Source organism: Gymnoscopelus microlampas (genome assembly GCF_963454915.1).
Source record: "Gymnoscopelus microlampas genome assembly, chromosome: 5".
In the NCBI taxonomy this organism is placed as follows: Eukaryota; Metazoa; Chordata; class Actinopteri; order Myctophiformes; family Myctophidae; genus Gymnoscopelus; species Gymnoscopelus microlampas.
Window position 1 is genome coordinate 34,993,601 of NC_139942.1, and position 18,385 is coordinate 35,011,985.

The window sequence follows — 18,385 nt, forward strand, 5'->3', positions numbered from 1 at the left end:
AAGGTCAAAGGTCAAGGTCAAAATAAACGGTTGGGATTTGGCTGTGTGTAGTAGATAACCTTTGGGTCAAAAATGTTAAAGTTCAAGGTCACAGTCAAGGTCTAGGTCAAAATTACATAATCAATCATATCATCAGGTACGGAGAGGCACTCCCGGGTCCTTTTAAAATATTGTCATTTGTTTTCTCCCGATCAGAGCGTGAAATAAAGATCACCAAGCACCTGGTGGACACTGAGGTAGATGAAGATAGTGATGCCGTGTTCACGTGTGAGATCAACTATGCAGATGAAGAGGTTCACTGGCTGCTAAATGACAAGGGTCTCTGTACCAATGAGGTCAACACCATCACACATGACGGAAAACTGCACAAACTCACACTGAAGAACTTGGCGCCTCAAGACGGTGGCACCATCACCTTCAAAGTCTGCAAGGTGAAAGAATCTGTCACGCTAAAGGTCAAAGGTAAGAACTGGAATCATTACTTAATTAACCATTTAAGCCCTTTTTATTCTTTGCCTTACAATGGTATGGCATGAAAATAGCTGATCTACAAGCTCAATGTGACACATTGTGAGCTTGTAGATCAGCTATTTTCTCTGTTTTTGATCAGTTGTGAACATTTTGTGAATATTTTTGAAATTCTTTAGACTATAATGACATGCCCAAAACAGGGATGCCGGGTTGAAAGTGCTGTGAGTAAGGAATTCTCATTCTCACTTAACTCTCCAGAGAAACGTGCAGTCTTCCTCAAGTCTCTGGATGATGTTGTTGGAGAGGAGAAAGGCATGATAACCCTGGCATGTGAGGCTTGCAAGCCCAGGGTGACCCCCACGTGGAAGAAAGATGGTACTGTCCTGAAGGCTGGACCTAAGTATGAGCTCCTACACACAGGCAAGTCCTTGGGACTGATCATTAAGGACGTCACCAAGGAAGACGCAGGAGAGTACACCTGCGACCTGGGAACTGAGGTGTCCAAGTCAAAGGTCACCGTGAGAGGTTGGTATTATTTTACGTCAAATTCATTTCACAAGACATGTGTTGTGTGTTGCTATATCACCATTGTATGCACCATGTTTTGCTACCAAAATGTTTCGACACCTTAGTTATTATATGTTCTGTCCTTCATGTTAGAAATTGCCATCGGTATCACCAAATGGCTGAAGTCAGTGGAGGTGAACGAAGGGGAGTCATGTGGATTTGAGTGCATCCTGTCTCGGGAAACCACTGACAAGTTTTCATGGACGCTAGTCGGCCAAACCATTACAAATGGAGGACGCTTCGCAGTCACCACTAAAGGCCGCAAGCACATGCTGACCATCACGGACGTCACCCCTGCTGACGCCGGTGAGGTGACCTTCAACATTAATGACCTGAGCTCCAAGACAACATTAGCAGTTGAGGGTAAGATATCTGTTCATTTAAAGGACCATAAATAACATTTTACCATATGGGTCAATGCAGTGTACACTGACAAAGGTAAAGCAGTGGATATCCTATGGACTCTTGTTGCAGGTAAAGCGTCATCTGTGTCAAAGGGACTGCAAGGCGTTAGTGCAAGCCATGGGGACGATGCAGTGTTCATCTGTGAAGTTACACAGCCTAACATGACTGTAAAGTGGTCCAAGGACAGCAAGGCCATCAGGAAGAGTGAGAAGTATGACATCAGCCAAGAAAATAAGGTCATGAGGTTGACTGTCCACAGCGTCACCGCTCAGGACTCTGGGGAGTATAGCTGTGAGGTCATTGGAGGAGCCACCACCAAGGGCAAGTTGGAGGTCAAAGGTAAGACTCAGATGATTGCTTTTAGGCATACTTTAAATAAAATTGATATGGTAACATACAGTACTGTATATAACCCAGCACAGCAATTAGCTGGTCATCACAGAACTGCACACGTTACAGTTACCAATTACTTTCCTTTTTACATTTCTGTACTGCATAGCTTCCCCAAATCTGAAACAGAATTTTATCATTCTGCATTAGGCAAGGTGGTGTTTAACAATGTAGCGTATGCTTGACAGTGTGGTTTAAGATTGCTGAGTTTGGGGCATGTTGCATTACGCCTACAGTACAAACAACCAAACAAACACAAACAGCAACCAACACAAACACAAACAACATTGTGTGACTGGGTAGAGTAGTTACAGGTGTGCAACGTCGCTCGCTGCGGCTGTCTAGCTAGGTTCTCTGCTTACGGTATATGACTCATTTACAGTAGCCTGTCCACACCCCAGATCAGATTGGAATGAAAGTTTCCATAGCGTGTGTTATGATCTGGGGAAGGTCATGGGCAGCTTTTAATTTTTTTTTTCACCTGTTCAATAATCCAAGCCAGGGAAAACATTGACAGTTCAATAAAAGAAAAAAAATATGAAGAAGGGGCATTATGCAATTTTCACAATATATTATTTGAGCTGTGGCTAACGCTTTTCAGCATTTATGCCGGAGCATACACTCTGTGACTGTTATTTTGGTCATAGGATTATTATTGCAGTGTTATAGTGTAGGATTTAGCTTTTTTTTCTTTTTAATATTCCATGTGGTTCTTTCATGATTCTGTCACCGCTATTTTTGTAATCTGGCTTAGTAAGTGCTTAGTAATTACCCTAGTAATTTTCCAATGGTGCCAAACATAAACATTCTGCAGTCCAATCCCTTGAATGGAGGCATTAGGAGGGATTACCATCCCTTTACTGTTAACAGCTTAGCCCTAGGGACCAGACAGTAATTATATGGCCCCCAAAGTCTAAATTAGTTGAAAACAGTGCATTGTTTTGTGTTTTTTGTTTTATTGGTACTGTTTTGCACTGTGTGTGTATTAATTTCAATATTTTCCTTGTGTTTTATTCAACACCTCTTCTGGCATTTACCTTTGAATCCCTTTGTTTAATGAGATAATATCTTGTACACTCACTATAGACCTCATTAGAACATTCTGGAGAAAACATTCCGTTATATTTGTTGTGAATGCAGTCTTGAACAAATGATATAAAACATTTCCTGGTATTTTTTTTTTTTTAATGTTAAAAAACAAACAAACAAGTTGTTCCTTGATCATCAGCCTGTTTCACTTTGAACTGTTTTCCTCTTCCATTCTTTCATCACAGCCCAAAGTATTCAGGTTCTTGTTTTTAATTAATGGAAATATACTTGTTAATTCTACCATAGCTTTGCCTGCCAGTTTTAAAGAGAAGCTACAGAACCAGGATAAAAAGGAAGGAGAGACCATTACGCTTTGCTGTGAGTTATCAAATTCTGATGTCACGGTTCAGTGGAAGAAAAGCTCTGAAATTCTCAAAGCAGGAGAGAAGTATGAGATGAAACAGAGGGAGACTTCTTTCCAGCTCCAAATCAAAAACTTGAAGGTTGAGGACGGTGGACAGTATTCCTGTGAGTGCGGGGACCAGAAGACAACTGCAGATGTGAAAGTCACTGGTACGGATTCGTTGATTCTAAGAGTCTAAAAGAAGAAATCCAGCAATGTCAATTTAACCACTTTAAGCCTTAGTTTATCATACAATGGTGTTGCGTGGCAAAAATAACCTATCTATACTGTAGCTCACAATGCATCGCAACGTGTTTGTAGATCTGCTATTTTTCCTTTTTTTGTCATTTTTTGCCTCAATGACATGCCCAAAATACAAACGGCAGGTTGAATGTGGTTAAATGATGACGTATATTGCAAACAAAATGTTATGTCACTGTCTGTCATACTGTGAATAACACCAAAAGTTGAAGGATTCTATGGAACATAGCTTTTTCACTATGACACCAAACAAATCTCATATCTTATTTCTGGAAGAAATACTATGATGAGATTGTTGTAATAGCAACACCACAAATTTAACCTTAAATTAAAATGTCAACAAACATTGGTTGTGCAGCATTACCAGTGACCTTCAAACAGAAGATGGAGAGCCAGGAGGCTGAGGAAGGGGGCAGTGTTACTCTGCTCTGTGAGCTCTCTAAACCTGGGGTTCCTGTGGAATGGAAGAAGGGAACACAAGTGCTGAAGTCTGGAGAAAAGTACCAGATAAAACAGAAAGCTTCTGTGAACGAACTACTGATCAACAAAGTGGTGCCAGAAGACAGTGGAGAATACAGCTGTGTGTGTGGAGACCACAAGACCACAGCCAGCATCAAGATCAAGGGTAGGAGGAGGATTTAGAATTCAGTTGAACTTTTATTGGCATTTTTCAATTTTTTTGTAATTTTGGTTTGGTATTGAAATGTGGACCTCTTTTTCACTAATATGTTGTGTGTCTTGTCTAATGTCAGATTGATACTGTCTTGTCAACTGTCAACCTACGTGTCTGTAATGTTTTGGATTTGTGTTTTCTTGCATGTTTCAGTTGACTACTTTCTATTGGATATTTGTCACCTCTGCACCAAACCTGTCATTGTATCTATAGTGTATTGAAGTGTGGACCGGACCCCATTTCCACTAATTTGTTTTGTGTCTTGTCTCTTGTCATACTGTCAAGCTGTCTCTATAATGTTTTGGAGTTGCGTTTTTGCATGTTTCAGTTGACTATTTTATTGGATATTTGTTAACTCTGCACCAAACCTGTCATTGTATCTAAAGTGTATGAAATATGGACCCCATTTTCACTCATTTGTCTAGTGTCTTGTCTCTTGTGAGATTGTGCTGTCATACTGTCTTAGTGACATTGTTTGGAATTGTTTGCATGTTGTGCTGCTGACAATGTTGATGCTTATTGCCATGTGTTATTGCACTAACCTCTCCCGTTCATTATATTCTAGACATTTCATTCAGATATTTGGGGTTTTGATCAATGACTTCCATCAGCCTAATAGCTAATAATTCTTCAGCACAACCAGTGACCTTCAAGCAGAAGTTGGAGAGCCAGGAGGCTGAGGAAGGGGGCAGTGTTACTCTGCTCTGTGAGCTCTCTAAACCTGGGGCTCCTGTAGAATGGAAGAAGGGAACACAAGTGCTGACATCTGGAGAAAAGTACCAGATGAAACAGAAAGCTTCTGTGAATGAACTCCTGATCAACACTGTGGTGCCAGAAGACAGTGGAGAATACAACTGTGTGTGTGGAGACCAGAAGACCTCAGCCAGCATCAAGATCAAGGGTAGGACGAGGATTTAGAATGCAAATTCACTTTTATTGGTTGTAGGAATGTCCACTATTAGGTGATTTTTGTTAACTCTGCACAAACCTGTCATCGTATCTAATGTTATTGAAATGTGGACCTCATTTTCACTAATATGTTGTGTCTTGTCTCTTGTCAAATTGAGGTGTCATACAGTCTTATAAGCCTGTATGCCTTTTGCCTTTTTGCATGTTTCAGATAATAACAATTTTCTTTTGTAATTGTTGTCAATTCTGCACCAAACCTGTCATTGTATCTAAAGTGTATTGAAATGTGGACCTCTTTTTCACTAATATGTTGTGTGTCTTGTCTCTTGTCAGATTGAGGTGTCATGCTGTCTTGTCAACCTGTCTGTCTGTAATGTTTTGGATTTGTGTTTTCTTGCATGTTTCTGTAGACTATTTTCTATTGGATATGTTAACTCTGCACCAAACCTGCCATTGTATCTAAAGGGTATTGAAATGTGGACCCCATTTTCACTCATTTGTTTTGTGTCTTGTCTTTTGTGAGATTGAGCTGTCGTACTGTCTTAGTGATTTTTTTTGGAGTTGAGTGTTTTTTTGCATGTTGTGCTGCTGACAGTGTTGATACTAATTGTCATTTTGATATTGTACTAACCTCTCCCGTTCATAATATTCTAGACATTCAATTCTGATATTTGGGGTTTTGATCAATGACTTCCATCACTAGAGTCTAACAGCTAATAATTCTTCAGCACAACCAGTGACCTTCAAGCAGAAGTTGTTGAGCCAGGAGGCTGAGGAAGGGGGTAGTGTTACTCTGCTCTGTGAGCTCTCTAAACCTGGGGTTCCTGTGGAATGGAAGAAGGGAACACAGGTGCTGAAATCTGGAGAAAAGTACCAGATGAAACAGAAAGCTTCTGTGAACGAACTCCTGATCAACAAAGTGGAGCCAGAAGACAGTGGAGAATACAGCTGTGTGTGTGGAGACCAGAAGACCACAGCAAGCATCAAGATCAAGGGTAGGAGGAGGATTTTCTTTTTCTTTTATTTAAGAGAATTGAGCAATAGAAGTTATGGAGAAACTTATCAAACTATTTGCCGAGAAGAAACATGTCAAGCATGGCCACGATGGTTGCTACATCGCTGAAAATACTAATCTCTTCTTATCTTTGGAGCTAAATAAGGCCATGTGTGTTTGATAAATATAGATTAATACCCAGACAATTATGATTGCTAAGCATATCAATGCAAGGCCAATGGCGAATATGCTGGATGATCTAGTATTTTATTTATCACACACCCATAGCCTTATTTATTCACAAAGATAACAAAATAGTATTTGAACAGTACATACAGTATTGCTTATCTTAATGACCATTAACGCAACCATGACTTTCTGAACAGTATAACCATATAATTAGAAAATGAATCAACGTAGTTAAACGTTAGTCCTCATCATTAAAATAAAATACTGTCCCATACAGTACCTGTACTTCTGTGGCATAGCCAGACGAGCAGAGAGCTCTCCCCACTGATACATCTGGACAAATCTAAATTAAATGTAATAATAGTCCCGCTGGGATTTCTTGACAGAGTAGGAAGGGAGTTGTTTGAACCTCGCCCTTACGCATCCATTATGTGAACCATCAAAGGTCTCTTTTGTCCGCTCTGTGCTTTGGTGCCTGGATAAACTCCAGTGTCACATTATCCGAAGCAGCCATGTATGGCGACAGAGTGTCGTCCATGTTTGACATGGTACTTTCCTTTAATCTTGCTGAACTCAATGGTGGAAGCTCTAGACCTCAGAAGAATGTTTAAGCAGAGAGTCTGTTGCGGTGCCAGTACAGCCCGCCTTGCCTGTTTAGTTGCGTTGATTGGTCAGCCGCTGTATAACACATATGGAAGATACAGGTTTAGCTTTCATTGACTGTTCAGCGGTCATATCAGCCCTAGGGGTTAAATGGCAGCTGACCAATCAGCACAAGTTTATCACCATCTCCGTAATTGTATCACTCCTCTTACCCAGGTCAAATAAAGGATGGGTATGCGATTAAAAAAATGCAAATAAAAAATCGGTAGGGCGTTTGTGGTCACTTTGGTTTATCACATATTGGATTCATTGCACATTATGTAAATGATATGCCAAACTAAGGTTGGATAATTTCAGGCAACTACAAAGGCCAGCAACAATCTATATTGGAGTTTTGATTGAGTTGATAAAACAGCTTTTCTACGTTCTATCTTTCCTGGCATGTGTATGTCTTACTCTTTTGCTTTTGCTGGTTATTACTAACAACTAAAAATTATTCAGCACAACCAGTGACCTTCAAGCAGAAGTTGGAGAGCCAGGAGGCTGAGGAAGGGGGCAGTGTTACTCTGCTCTGTGAGCTCTCTAAACCTGGGGTTCCTGTGGAATGGAAGAAGGGAACACAGGTGCTGAAGTCTGGAGAAAAGTACCAGATGAAACAGAAAGCTTCTGTGAACGAACTCCTGATCAACAAAGTGGTGCCAGAAGACAGTGGAGAATACAGCTGTATGTGTGGAGACCAGAAGACCACAGCCAGCATCAAGATCAAGGGTAGGAGGAGGATATGGAGAAAAAGTTACAGATTTCAAAATATATTTTGCTCCCACACCCAGTGGAGCCAGTGTATTGTTGTCGTCTGCATCTGTCTGTCTGATTGTTTGTTTGTCTTTAACATAAAGAACTCTGGACAGATTTAATCCGATTTCTTAATTGGCACATGAGCTGCGCTATTGTTTTTTGTTTTGTTATTGTTAAAGTATTGGTCATAGTACAAGGTCATGGTTGAGCACTATACTTCTGCAGTAGGCTACATAGCAGGTTGCATGGGTGTAACATCTCTAATTTTTGTTTTGGAGCCATGCTTTAGCTGATTTTATGGTTTATACAATAATTTCATCCTGTACTACTTTGTCGTACATTTACTGCAATTGGCATTAACATTGTTTTCTGGAATTTGTAGTTGTGCAGTATATCTTAGCTTTGCCATTGGCTATTTACTAACAACTAATAATTCTTCAGCTCAACCAGTGACCTTCAAGCAGAAGTTGTTGAGCCAGGAGGCTGAGGAAGGGGGCAGTGTTACTCTGCTCTGTGAGCTCTCTAAACCTGGGGTTCCTGTGGAATGGAAGAAGGGAACACAGGTGCTGAAATCTGGAGAAAAATACCAGATGAAACAGAAAGCTTCCGTGAATGAACTCCTGATCAACAAAGTGGAGCCAGAAGACAGTGGAGAATACAGCTGTGTGTGTGGAGACCAGAAGACCACAGCCAGCATCAAGATCAAGGGTAGGAGGAAGATGTGGAAAAATAAAAACATAAAAACTAAATTGGACAATGGAGGTTTTGGGGAAAAAGTCTCAGATTTCAAAATGTTTTTTTTTTGCACCCACACCCAGTGGAGTGGGTGTATTGTTGCCTGCATCTGTCTGTCTGGTTGTTTGTTTGTCTTTAACAGAGAAAACTCTGGACAGATTTATGATATTTTTAATTGGCATTTAAAAAAAAAAGTTTGTTAAAGGTTAAGGACATAGTAGGGGAGAGTGGGGTAATGCGAGACATTCTTTTACATTTTCTCCCCTCTAGGTGAGCTAAAATGATATATCAGTAAAATGTTCACATTTCCCATACATTTGGGATGTTTCCTAACAATGGAAATGATCAGAATGTATTCAAGACAAAGGGCAGTGAAAATATGATTGTTTAAAAAAAAGTTTTTTTTGGTTTTTCAAACCAGAAAAATCAATGGGGTAAACTGATCCACTTACTTTTTTCAGTTTAAAACTACCATAAAAACACATGTTCTAACAGTTAGAATACCGACAGATAGCTTGACAACCACACATTCCAGAACTAATGTCAGACTAGTAACAGAATCATGGCAATTGGTCATTAAGCACATTTTGCTCTACACAATTGGAAGGTGTCTCACTTTACCCCAACCGAGACAAACCAGTTTTAACCAATCAAACCAATATTAGATTATCAAACCAATTGGACTATCAAACCAATATTAGATTAAACTATGTTTAAGTACTAAACTTAACTTTGAGACAGTTTCCCACTGTACCCCAAGCCATTTGTCTCACTTTACCCCACCGCCACATTTTGGTGAAAAGGACCACTTTTAGCAATTCTGGCTAATCTTCAATTAGCATTAATCACTTGGATGTATAGGTTTGTAGTTCATCAACATGCATGACGTACGTTTTTCTACCTGAATCAATTTTCTTTGACACAACAGCTGATTATGTTGACAGCCCAAAAAATTACTTTTACATGCAAAAAACATATTTTAGTGAAAAAAACATGCTTACTACAGCACAATGAGGTCCTCTCCTCCATGGTAAGTGGGAAATGGGAGGGGCTTCAAAATCTAATGGTCATATGACCACACAGGTGTTGTGGTCAGGTGATAAGGGGGGTGTCTCACTTTACCCTGTGTCTCACATTACCTCACTCTCCCCTACAAGGTCAAGGCAGAGCCCTATACTTATACAGCACATAGCATGTAGAATGGGTGTAACATCTCTAGTTTTTTTATTTAGGGCCGAACTGTAATTACTTAAGCCCCGCCCCCTCTGTCTGCCCATTGGCTGGGCTGTAAACAGCCATCATTCCAGTTTGCAGCATGCTACCAAGTAACAATTTGGTACGTGGACTCAGACCACCAATAGGGACAAACTGAAATGAGTTAAGCCCCGCCCCAAAGGCACCGCTTCCTTCACACAGGGTGTGATTTTGATTTGGAGCCCTGCCTCAGCTGATGCTGTGGTTTATAAAATCCTTTCAGCATGTACTGCTTTGTTGTACTTTTACTGCAATTGGCTATACTGTCTGATAGTCATGATTATGGTTTGTGTTTTGTCTGTTTCCATGTTTCATGTTTGTCTTGTTGTGGTTAAGTAGATCCTATAATACTGGATTTTGTATTGGGCTGGTGCAACTGATTAAGTTTTTATTCTTTCTTTTTCTGAAATCTGTACAGTACAGTATAGCTTTGCCATTGGCTATTTACTAACAACTAATGCTTCTTCAGCACAACCAGTGACCTTCAAGCAGAAGTTAGAGAGCCAAGAGGCTGAGGAAGGGGCCAGTGTTACTCTGCTCTGTGAGCTCTCTAAACCTGGGGTTCCTGTGGAATGGAAGAAGGGAACACAGGTGCTGAAATCTGGAGAAAAGTACCAGATGAAACAGAAAGCTTCCGTGAATGAACTCCTGATCAACAAAGTGGTGCCAGAAGACAGTGGAGAATACAGCTGTGTGTGTGGAGACCAGAAGACCTCAGCCAGTATCAAGATCAAGGGTAGGAGAGGGATTCGTGATTTTAACTATTATACTGTACATTCAAGCTTTCCACAAAATGGAGTAGTCAATCTGTATAATATACTGTATATATAAATATTGATTGAAACCTTTATTTATTCTCGAAAAGAACATGCACATATATAAACAGTGTGTGTGCGTGCACGCCTGTGCGTGTGTGTGCGTGCGTACTGTATATTTTCATTATGTGTGTACTGTATATATATATACATAGATTTCTGAAATAATATATTATATGACGACACACTCTGCCATGTTTGATAATCAGTTGAATGATATATTTGATTGTGATATATTTGTGTGTTTGTCATTGTAATAAGTGTTTTCATGTTGTCGTCCTGTCTAAAGCACTTTCATCATGTCCTGTAAAATGTTGTCACTGTCTCACTGTTTTATGGTGTTTGTCTCTCTGTTTGTCTCTCTGTTTGTCAAGCTAGACGGTGCACTGTAGAATGCACTGTGTTGTTGAAGAAAATCAGTTTTCTTTGGGGATTTACAGGATTACCACATTGGTTCACCTTGCTGTTCTTTGTTCTTTGCTGCTGAGTGCTCAGACCTAGTATATATGGTAGTCTAAGGTTGGCGTACATTTTCTTTAGATTTGGTATTTTTTTATCCCGAAGCCTCCAGGGTTTTTATTATGAAACACCAAAAAGGATGACCCAAACTTCTGCTAGGGTTATTGTAGGTTATATTGAAGAAGTCCTGCTCTGTTTTGACAAATAGACTATTCTGTAACCATACCCATGCTGCTGGCAACTAATGCTTATTTTTTAGTGTTGTTGATGAAGATTGTCATTGCACGTCTGTACTGTATGTTGGCTATAATTTGCCTTTCATCTGAAGTTTGCTTACTTGTCTTGAACTGATGGGATTCATGTTGCAAAACATGGTGCTTTTACCGATTCATGGTTTGGCTCAGATTTGCAACTTTTACGATGGTCATCCCTGGTTATCATAATCCTGGCTGATGTCATGACTCATGACATTCAACATTTCTGAATGTTTCATCACAGCTGTGAAGTCCATGGTTGCTCCGGCTGCCACATTGGAGTCCAGGGAGGAATTCAAAGAGGAAGGTATGGGAGGATTCCCATTAGCAGCAGTTTGGCTTCTTCTATAGCAGTGTAGCTATACACTCTGCACCACTGTTATTGCTCTGTTGGCATTTGCACTCCATAGCCACATTAATGCTTTATTGCACTGTTGTCACTCGCCGAATAACTGATTTTTGATGTGTCTCATGTGACTCTCATCCTAACAAGTTTTTAGTTTGAAAGTCAGTTATTTTCAGCGAGTGACACCATTGTGCAGTTGAGTATAAATTAAGTTTAAACCTTGGCCGTATGTTCTTTACAGCTACATGATACATGTTTTGTTGCAGTACGTGCTCTAGCTTTCTGTCATGGCATTGTATCTCTGTCATGGCAAAAATGGCGCTTTAGATATGGCAGTGGTACAGTATCTGTTGTCTCATTGCATTTGACTTGAAGATTGATGCTTCACTGTGGCAAATTGCTTTATTTGTTGTTGCGCAATGCGCATACTGGCTTTGCTTGAATGTTTTTCGGCAGATTGGCGGTCATGCTCGTGGTCATTATTGTACCATAATATTGGTGTGTCTGTCTGAAAATGGTGCCTACCGTGCCTTTGACCTCATGGCTAGCTGCTACTCTGTGATGTGGCATATTGCTTTATTTTTGGCACATACTGTACTATAGTACTGTACATAACTTGCTTATTTGAATGTTTTGTGTCGATTCTACCATATTTTGCCACTTACCATATGTACATCAATTGTTTTGTTCAAATTGATCCCTTGATATCTTGTTGTTCAGTGGCTGATTGATGTACAATTTTGCAGATGCTAAGACTTTAGCTACCGTTGCAGCCAACAAACAGGAGACCCAAAAGGGAGGAGAAGGTAGGCAGAGGCTAATGCCTGATTATCTCCGCCAGGCCAAAAAGTTGTGTGTGAGTGAGACCGGATCTAATCTTCCAACCATTGGACCAATCAACGTCAAACTTTAAACATATCCAGTAGTAGGCAAATGTTTTCAAATCTGCCCCATGGTGGTGCTATACCAGCTCAATTATGTTTTGGCATATAACTCTTGAACCATTGGTCATACAATCAAGCAAGAAGAAAAAAATAATAATATTCATATAGGCTATTCCTATTTCTACCTAACTAGATTAAAACAGCTTTTGATATGCCATACGGTTTATATTGGCTTCCAGAAATATTGGAAGAGGCCTATTTCTTACAACAACAAATAAAATACTCCATATATCAACCAACCCAATCAACCCCAACTTACTTGTAATTGCATGTTGAGGGGCCTCTACACTCAGAGCGCACCTCCAAAGTGCTTTAACTTCTGCCCATAGGGGGCACCAAAATTTGAAAAGTTTAACCGTATGTTGTACTTACTGTACATAGCCCTGGGTAGGCCACCCAGCCTGGCGGAGATATGCGCTCAGCGGAGCGCCCATTTCTAGTTTATACTTGAGTGCATGCCATGTTGCACACGAAAATAGCTACAATGTGAAAAAGTTCACATTGTAGATCTGCTATTTTTGGTGTGTGAAACAGGCGCACAGCAAAGTATAAATCAGGCTTATAGATTTTGCATTTGCATGTTACTTGCAAATGATGATGTATATACACCTTGTCGAATTGGGCTTTGCCAATATTATGTTTGTATTGCAGTTGTGAAACCTGAAACACCATCGACTGCTGCCAAAGACGCGGTCAAGCGGCAGGAAATCAATGAGACAGTAGAAGGTAATGGGCAGAGTCAGAGTGGCTTTGGCTATGCTTCTTGCTTTACCCTCTGCTCATGTTATAATTAAATTAATATATACAGTAGTATATTTTTTGCATCTCTTTGAAATGCAGTCAGAAAGTGGAGACACTTGTTACTCCTGGAGACATAATTCCATCAGTAACTTCCTAGTAGTGGGAAACTGTTATTAAAGCTATTCAGTGTTGTCAAAACCAACACAATTAGCTTGGTCTGTTAAGATAACCCTGAGTTTCATCCAAAATATTTCTGTTATTAGGTGGTTAGCAAAACAAAGTACCACTCTTCCATGTCTTCAAAGATGACATGTGTTTGAAATTTGTTTGGTGCTGAATTTGTTGCCATTATGCATATAAAGCCCTGCTTTCAGGCCATTTTCCCTTGCTCTTTATTTTATGCATCAATGCTGTCTGGTCTACAGTCTGATTTCAACCTCTGCTTTTACCTTATTTATGCCACTCTTACAACATGTTGTAAAAGGAGTGAATTTCATTGGTTTGATGTGTTTACTTTTGTAGACGGCTTCTTTTAATGATCCATGAGCTTTTGTTCCTGCGCTGCTATTAACAGAAGGAGAAAACATGCTACTTGTAAACACATAATGCAATAGTGCTGCATACACAGCAACTTAAATCAATCTTTTCAGCTATTTAAAAAGCATTCTCAGACCACTGAATGTTATGGCTGTGATATTTCCATTAATTTCATCAGCTGTGAAGAGTTCAACAACTGGTGAGATTCCAAGACAACAACCCCATGAACAAGGGTCCCAGCAAGCACAGCCCAAAGGGGGGGATGAAGGTAGGGACAGATGTGAGGAATGCTGTTCGCATCTGGCCTGCATGCTGTCACTGCTGTGGTTACTCAGCTGTGAGGCATACAGTACAGGGATGAAGACAAGTCAAACTAAAGCAGTACTAAAAGTTATGAAAAGACTTAAGTTTTGTTGGACCTTCCGGACTGTTGTTAATGTCAACTGATGAATAATTCATGGATAAATCAAGACTACTTGGGATCTTGTGATCTCTAAGTCTTTGCTCTGGGTTGCTTAGATTGCCAGTGTTTTTAGCTGTACCGGCCCTAAAGATGCATTATGTCGTTGAATGACTGACTGACTGACTGGCTGAGTCACAGAGTGATGAATTTCAATGAGTGATGAAGTTACATCATTTGTCGGCAAGCTGACCTAACTACGGACTAACCAATCACAGAGTAGGCCGAAGGCGTGGCCGATACTATGTTTTGCCCCCTGTCCGTCCGTCCGTCCGTCCGTCCGTCTGTGAACAGCTGCAGTGCACACACACTCCCTGGATGCTAGTGCAGAACCTCTGCCCCAAATTTTTCACATCGGCCTCACCCATTTTTTAATATATTTTGTCCAAACATCAGGCAAATTTTCACTAATATTTCAAATAAAACATCCCATGATATGACTGGAATGTGTTGCTCTTGCAACTACATTTAGAATTTTTATAAATCTACATTTTTAAATCAACATACTGCAGCTTAACCATGTCATATGCTATGCTTCTTCAGTACACTTTAACAACAGATATGAGTCTTTTGACCTTGTTTTTCCACTTCTCTGTTTAATGGCTTACATGGTTTCCTATTTATTTTTGCGGCTATGACAGTACTAATATTTCCTGTCGGCTGTCGTCCTCCTGTCTCTTGTTGTGAAAACCTACAGTACTTATTGGATTTCGGCCCAGTCTTGTTTTTCCACTTAACTTTACAGTTTTTGTGTATTTTTGTGGCTATGACCGCACTGCTATCAATTCCTGTTGTCTTCATGTCTCTTGTTATGGAAACCTACAGTACTTACAGTATCTCCAGTGCTTTGTACTTACTGTAGTGTTGCTTCTATAATGGTGTACAACATTGACTGAATCATATTTGCAAAAGGCTTTGATCAGCGTTACAGTATTTGTGGCTCTAACAACCATGATCACCTCTAGTCTAGTAGCCAATTTACTGTACAGTACATGCTTGATCTTAGACACTTACAGTATGATTTTTCAGTGAGTGCATTTTCTGTAGAGATATCAGCCTACACTATACAATACTGAATCATACAGTAGCTGTTGTCACTTAATCCTCAGTTATTGCTAAAACGAATCCCTATATAAATTGGAGCACAGAATGGGGGAGGTGGGGAGATGGAGAGACTGTGGAGATTGCTTTTCGCAAGGTCGTTCTTGTTGGCTGCCGTTTGCGTTTCAGGCTGTAACACCTGTCTGTCACTGTAAGCAGTTGGGGTTACTGTTGTGTTCTTCACAGCAGAGCGGATTTATGCTACTACAGCAGCTGCCAAACAAGAGATAGGGAAGCAGGGGACCAAAGCAGCAGTCGAAGGTATGGAACTTTTACAAATTCCTGCTTCAGTTGTGTCTCATTTTGTACGCTGCCAAACGATTTTTGGCCTTTATTTATAGTTTTCTGTAGAGACAGACAGGAAACAGGGAGAGAGACATGGGGATAGACATGCAGCAAAGATGGTCGGGAACGGGACTCGAACCCACCATGCGCTGTCAGGCTACATTGAAGCCTAGGTGCCCGGACGCTACGCCAGCCGTCCGGGCCGTGTTTAGTTCTTTTATGAACAGTGCTTCTACTTCTACCAGCTGTGTGTCATATGCTTAGTTGAACATTTAAACATCCACCGAACTTAAATTATGCTTTCCCTTTTAGTGTTTACCAGTATTTCCATTCTGTTAGGGTTAGGTTTTTAGCGGTGCCAGCCGCTCTACACTTGACTATGTCCGTCCGTATGTCCGTTTGTCCGTTTGTCCGTTTGTCCGTTTGTCCGTTTGTCCGTTATGTCCGTTTGAGCACGGGCTTTAAACAGCTATAACTCCAGTTCGCAGCATGCCAGCAAGTCCACATTTGGTATGTGGACTTACACCACCAATTGGGACGAGCATTGATTGCTGAAGCCCCGCCCCGCCCTATTATAGCGCCACCAGGAGGCCACTGGCTTTACAACGCTTTACACAGCTATAACTCCAGTTCGCAGCATGCCAGCAAGTCCAAATTTGGTATGTGGACTTAAACCACCAATTGGGACGAGCATTGATTGCTGAAGCCCCGCCCGCCCTATTATAGCGCCACCAGGAGGCCACTCATCAAAGGCACCGCTTCCTTCACACAGGGTGCGATTTTTTTTCTTACTGAGCATGTTTTGGTTGTAGAAAGTCCTTTTACACACTTACTTTGGACAGGTACGTATTGGAGAGAACAGCCAACGTAAAAAAAGAACAGTAGTCCCGCTACTCCAGTAGTCTTCCCTTGCAAAACCAAATTTACAACATTCATCAGATATCAGATACCTGATGAAGGTCAATTGACCAAAACTATGTTCTCCCTTTAATAACTTTTTTTTAACTCTACGGTGGTAATGACGTTGAATAGACAAATTGACATTCGAGCAGATAGGAGCTTGGTTTATTGGCACAGTAGCACACATTGTTGACAAAATGTCATGTTAATCAAGGTTTGGTGGCTCTTGTCACAGAATTAAGACACACACGGTGGTGATTCAGTGTTAATATTTTGATTTGCTGGTGTGTCAGTAGGTTGACATTTTGAGTCTGATTTCAAATCCTGCAGCTTCAGATGTAATACAGTTACAAAGACGGACATTTAGGTAGAGACCACAGCATACTTGCATGGTCCAATTCTTGTCTTTTACATTTGAAATGCATAATTCTGCATTATTATATTACCCAATCCAGTGCAAGTAATGTTACATTAGTCCTCAGAGTGCCCATATTGTTTTAACACAGCAGTCAAGACTCCATCTCAAGTGGCAGGCGAACAGGACATCAAGACAAACAAGTTCAATGTTGTGGAGGAAGGTAAATAAGTCAAATTACTGAATGTCCTGCTTTATTTGTGGTCTCCTTAATTTCACTCAGTTCTTAAAAGGCATTGCTCTTATGGTTGCATATTGTCTGTGGAATGGATATCCACCTTGTCTTCAATTTCAAACTATGTGCTTTTCTCTGTTGTCAGTTTAAGCCTAATGGACTAATTGTGAGTCACATTATTGTGTTGCCCTGAACGTTGTTTGTTGCCTTCAAACGTTTCTGGCTTCTGGTTTTGGTTTGATACACTGTTCTGTCTGTGGTCATGTGGAATATGTTATAATGTCCTTGTTTTTAATTTGGAATTAGGCTAACTGTTGTCAGTTTAAGCATAATTGACTAATTGTGAGCTGATGTCACATTATTGTGCTGCGCTGAACATTGTTACACTCAAACATTTCTGGCACCTTGGTTTTGGTTTGATACACTGTTCTGTCTGTGGTTTAGTTATAATTGTTCATATTGATTTAAATCACAGCTGAAAAGCCACCTGCTCCTGCAATAGCCCTCAAAGTGGAGCCTCTTAAGCAAGAAGCCAAGCAGGGAGCGCAAGGTATGCATCACGAAAAGAAGGCAAGAATATGTATTATAGGACAGACTGATGTTTGCACCCATCCCTGCCCCTATTTCCTTCAATGATAAATCTAGATAGATAGATAGATAGATAGATAGATAGATATACCTTTATTGATCCTGCGGGGGAATTTCAGTCGCCCAGAGGCAGCACAGCAGTTAAGAGTAACAAAGTTACAGATACAGAATAAGGAAAGTACTGTCAGATACAGAAATACAAAGGTAACAAGTAACAACAAGAAGCACCATCAATAATAGTATACAACCAGTACAATCAGTGCAATGCAAAGAAAAGGGACCGTGTCAACAGTGCAAACAGTACAATAACTAAACCCTAAAGTGTCATTAGAAGTCGGAGACCTTGGTACTGTACATCTTTTATTCCAAGTTATGTTATAATTGACCTGGCCGAGCGACCAACGTGTGTCGTGTTGTAAATCCACATAGCAACCGGCACGAAGGACATGCCAAGTCTCATACAGTTCCACCCGGAGTAGGTGAATCTATTGTTGCCTCTCCTGCTCAGATGCCCCACTATATCCAGGTGGAGGGGGTGGGAGGGGTTTGCTATGATGGAGTGCAGATTCGTCGCTGTACGCACCTTAGCCACCCCCTCCAGTGAGGTTCCCACAAAAGAGCCTGCCGTCCTCACCTGTTTAGGTTGTGTGATATTTATATGCACACCAGTTATTGGTTAAGTTGACG

General features: G+C 40.6%; 1 protein-coding gene across 32 annotated transcripts in view; it reads left to right on the plus strand.

Moving 5' to 3' along the window:
- The window catches only part of obscnb (obscurin, cytoskeletal calmodulin and titin-interacting RhoGEF b), a 97,782-nt gene that overhangs the window by 36,978 nt on the left and 42,419 nt on the right, over window positions 1-18,385 (plus strand). For 16 of the 32 annotated variants that reach the window (XM_084057672.1, XM_084057702.1, XM_084057690.1 and 13 more), the window contains 18 exons: window positions 196-462; window positions 730-996; window positions 1,132-1,401; window positions 1,513-1,782; window positions 3,169-3,435; window positions 3,885-4,151; window positions 4,834-5,100; window positions 5,837-6,103; window positions 7,396-7,662; window positions 8,131-8,397; window positions 10,148-10,414; window positions 11,451-11,513; window positions 12,299-12,358; window positions 13,148-13,222; window positions 13,953-14,042; window positions 15,522-15,596; window positions 17,027-17,098; window positions 17,586-17,660. In XM_084057672.1, the coding sequence (XP_083913798.1) occupies window positions 196-462; window positions 730-996; window positions 1,132-1,401; window positions 1,513-1,782; window positions 3,169-3,435; window positions 3,885-4,151; window positions 4,834-5,100; window positions 5,837-6,103; window positions 7,396-7,662; window positions 8,131-8,397; window positions 10,148-10,414; window positions 11,451-11,513; window positions 12,299-12,358; window positions 13,148-13,222; window positions 13,953-14,042; window positions 15,522-15,596; window positions 17,027-17,098; window positions 17,586-17,660 (3,453 nt within the window). The remainder of the gene's footprint in view (window positions 1-195; window positions 463-729; window positions 997-1,131; window positions 1,402-1,512; window positions 1,783-3,168; window positions 3,436-3,884; window positions 4,152-4,833; window positions 5,101-5,836; window positions 6,104-7,395; window positions 7,663-8,130; window positions 8,398-10,147; window positions 10,415-11,450; window positions 11,514-12,298; window positions 12,359-13,147; window positions 13,223-13,952; window positions 14,043-15,521; window positions 15,597-17,026; window positions 17,099-17,585; window positions 17,661-18,385) is intronic. The other 16 variants (XM_084057680.1, XM_084057685.1, XM_084057687.1 and 13 more) reach the window with 8 other exon arrangements.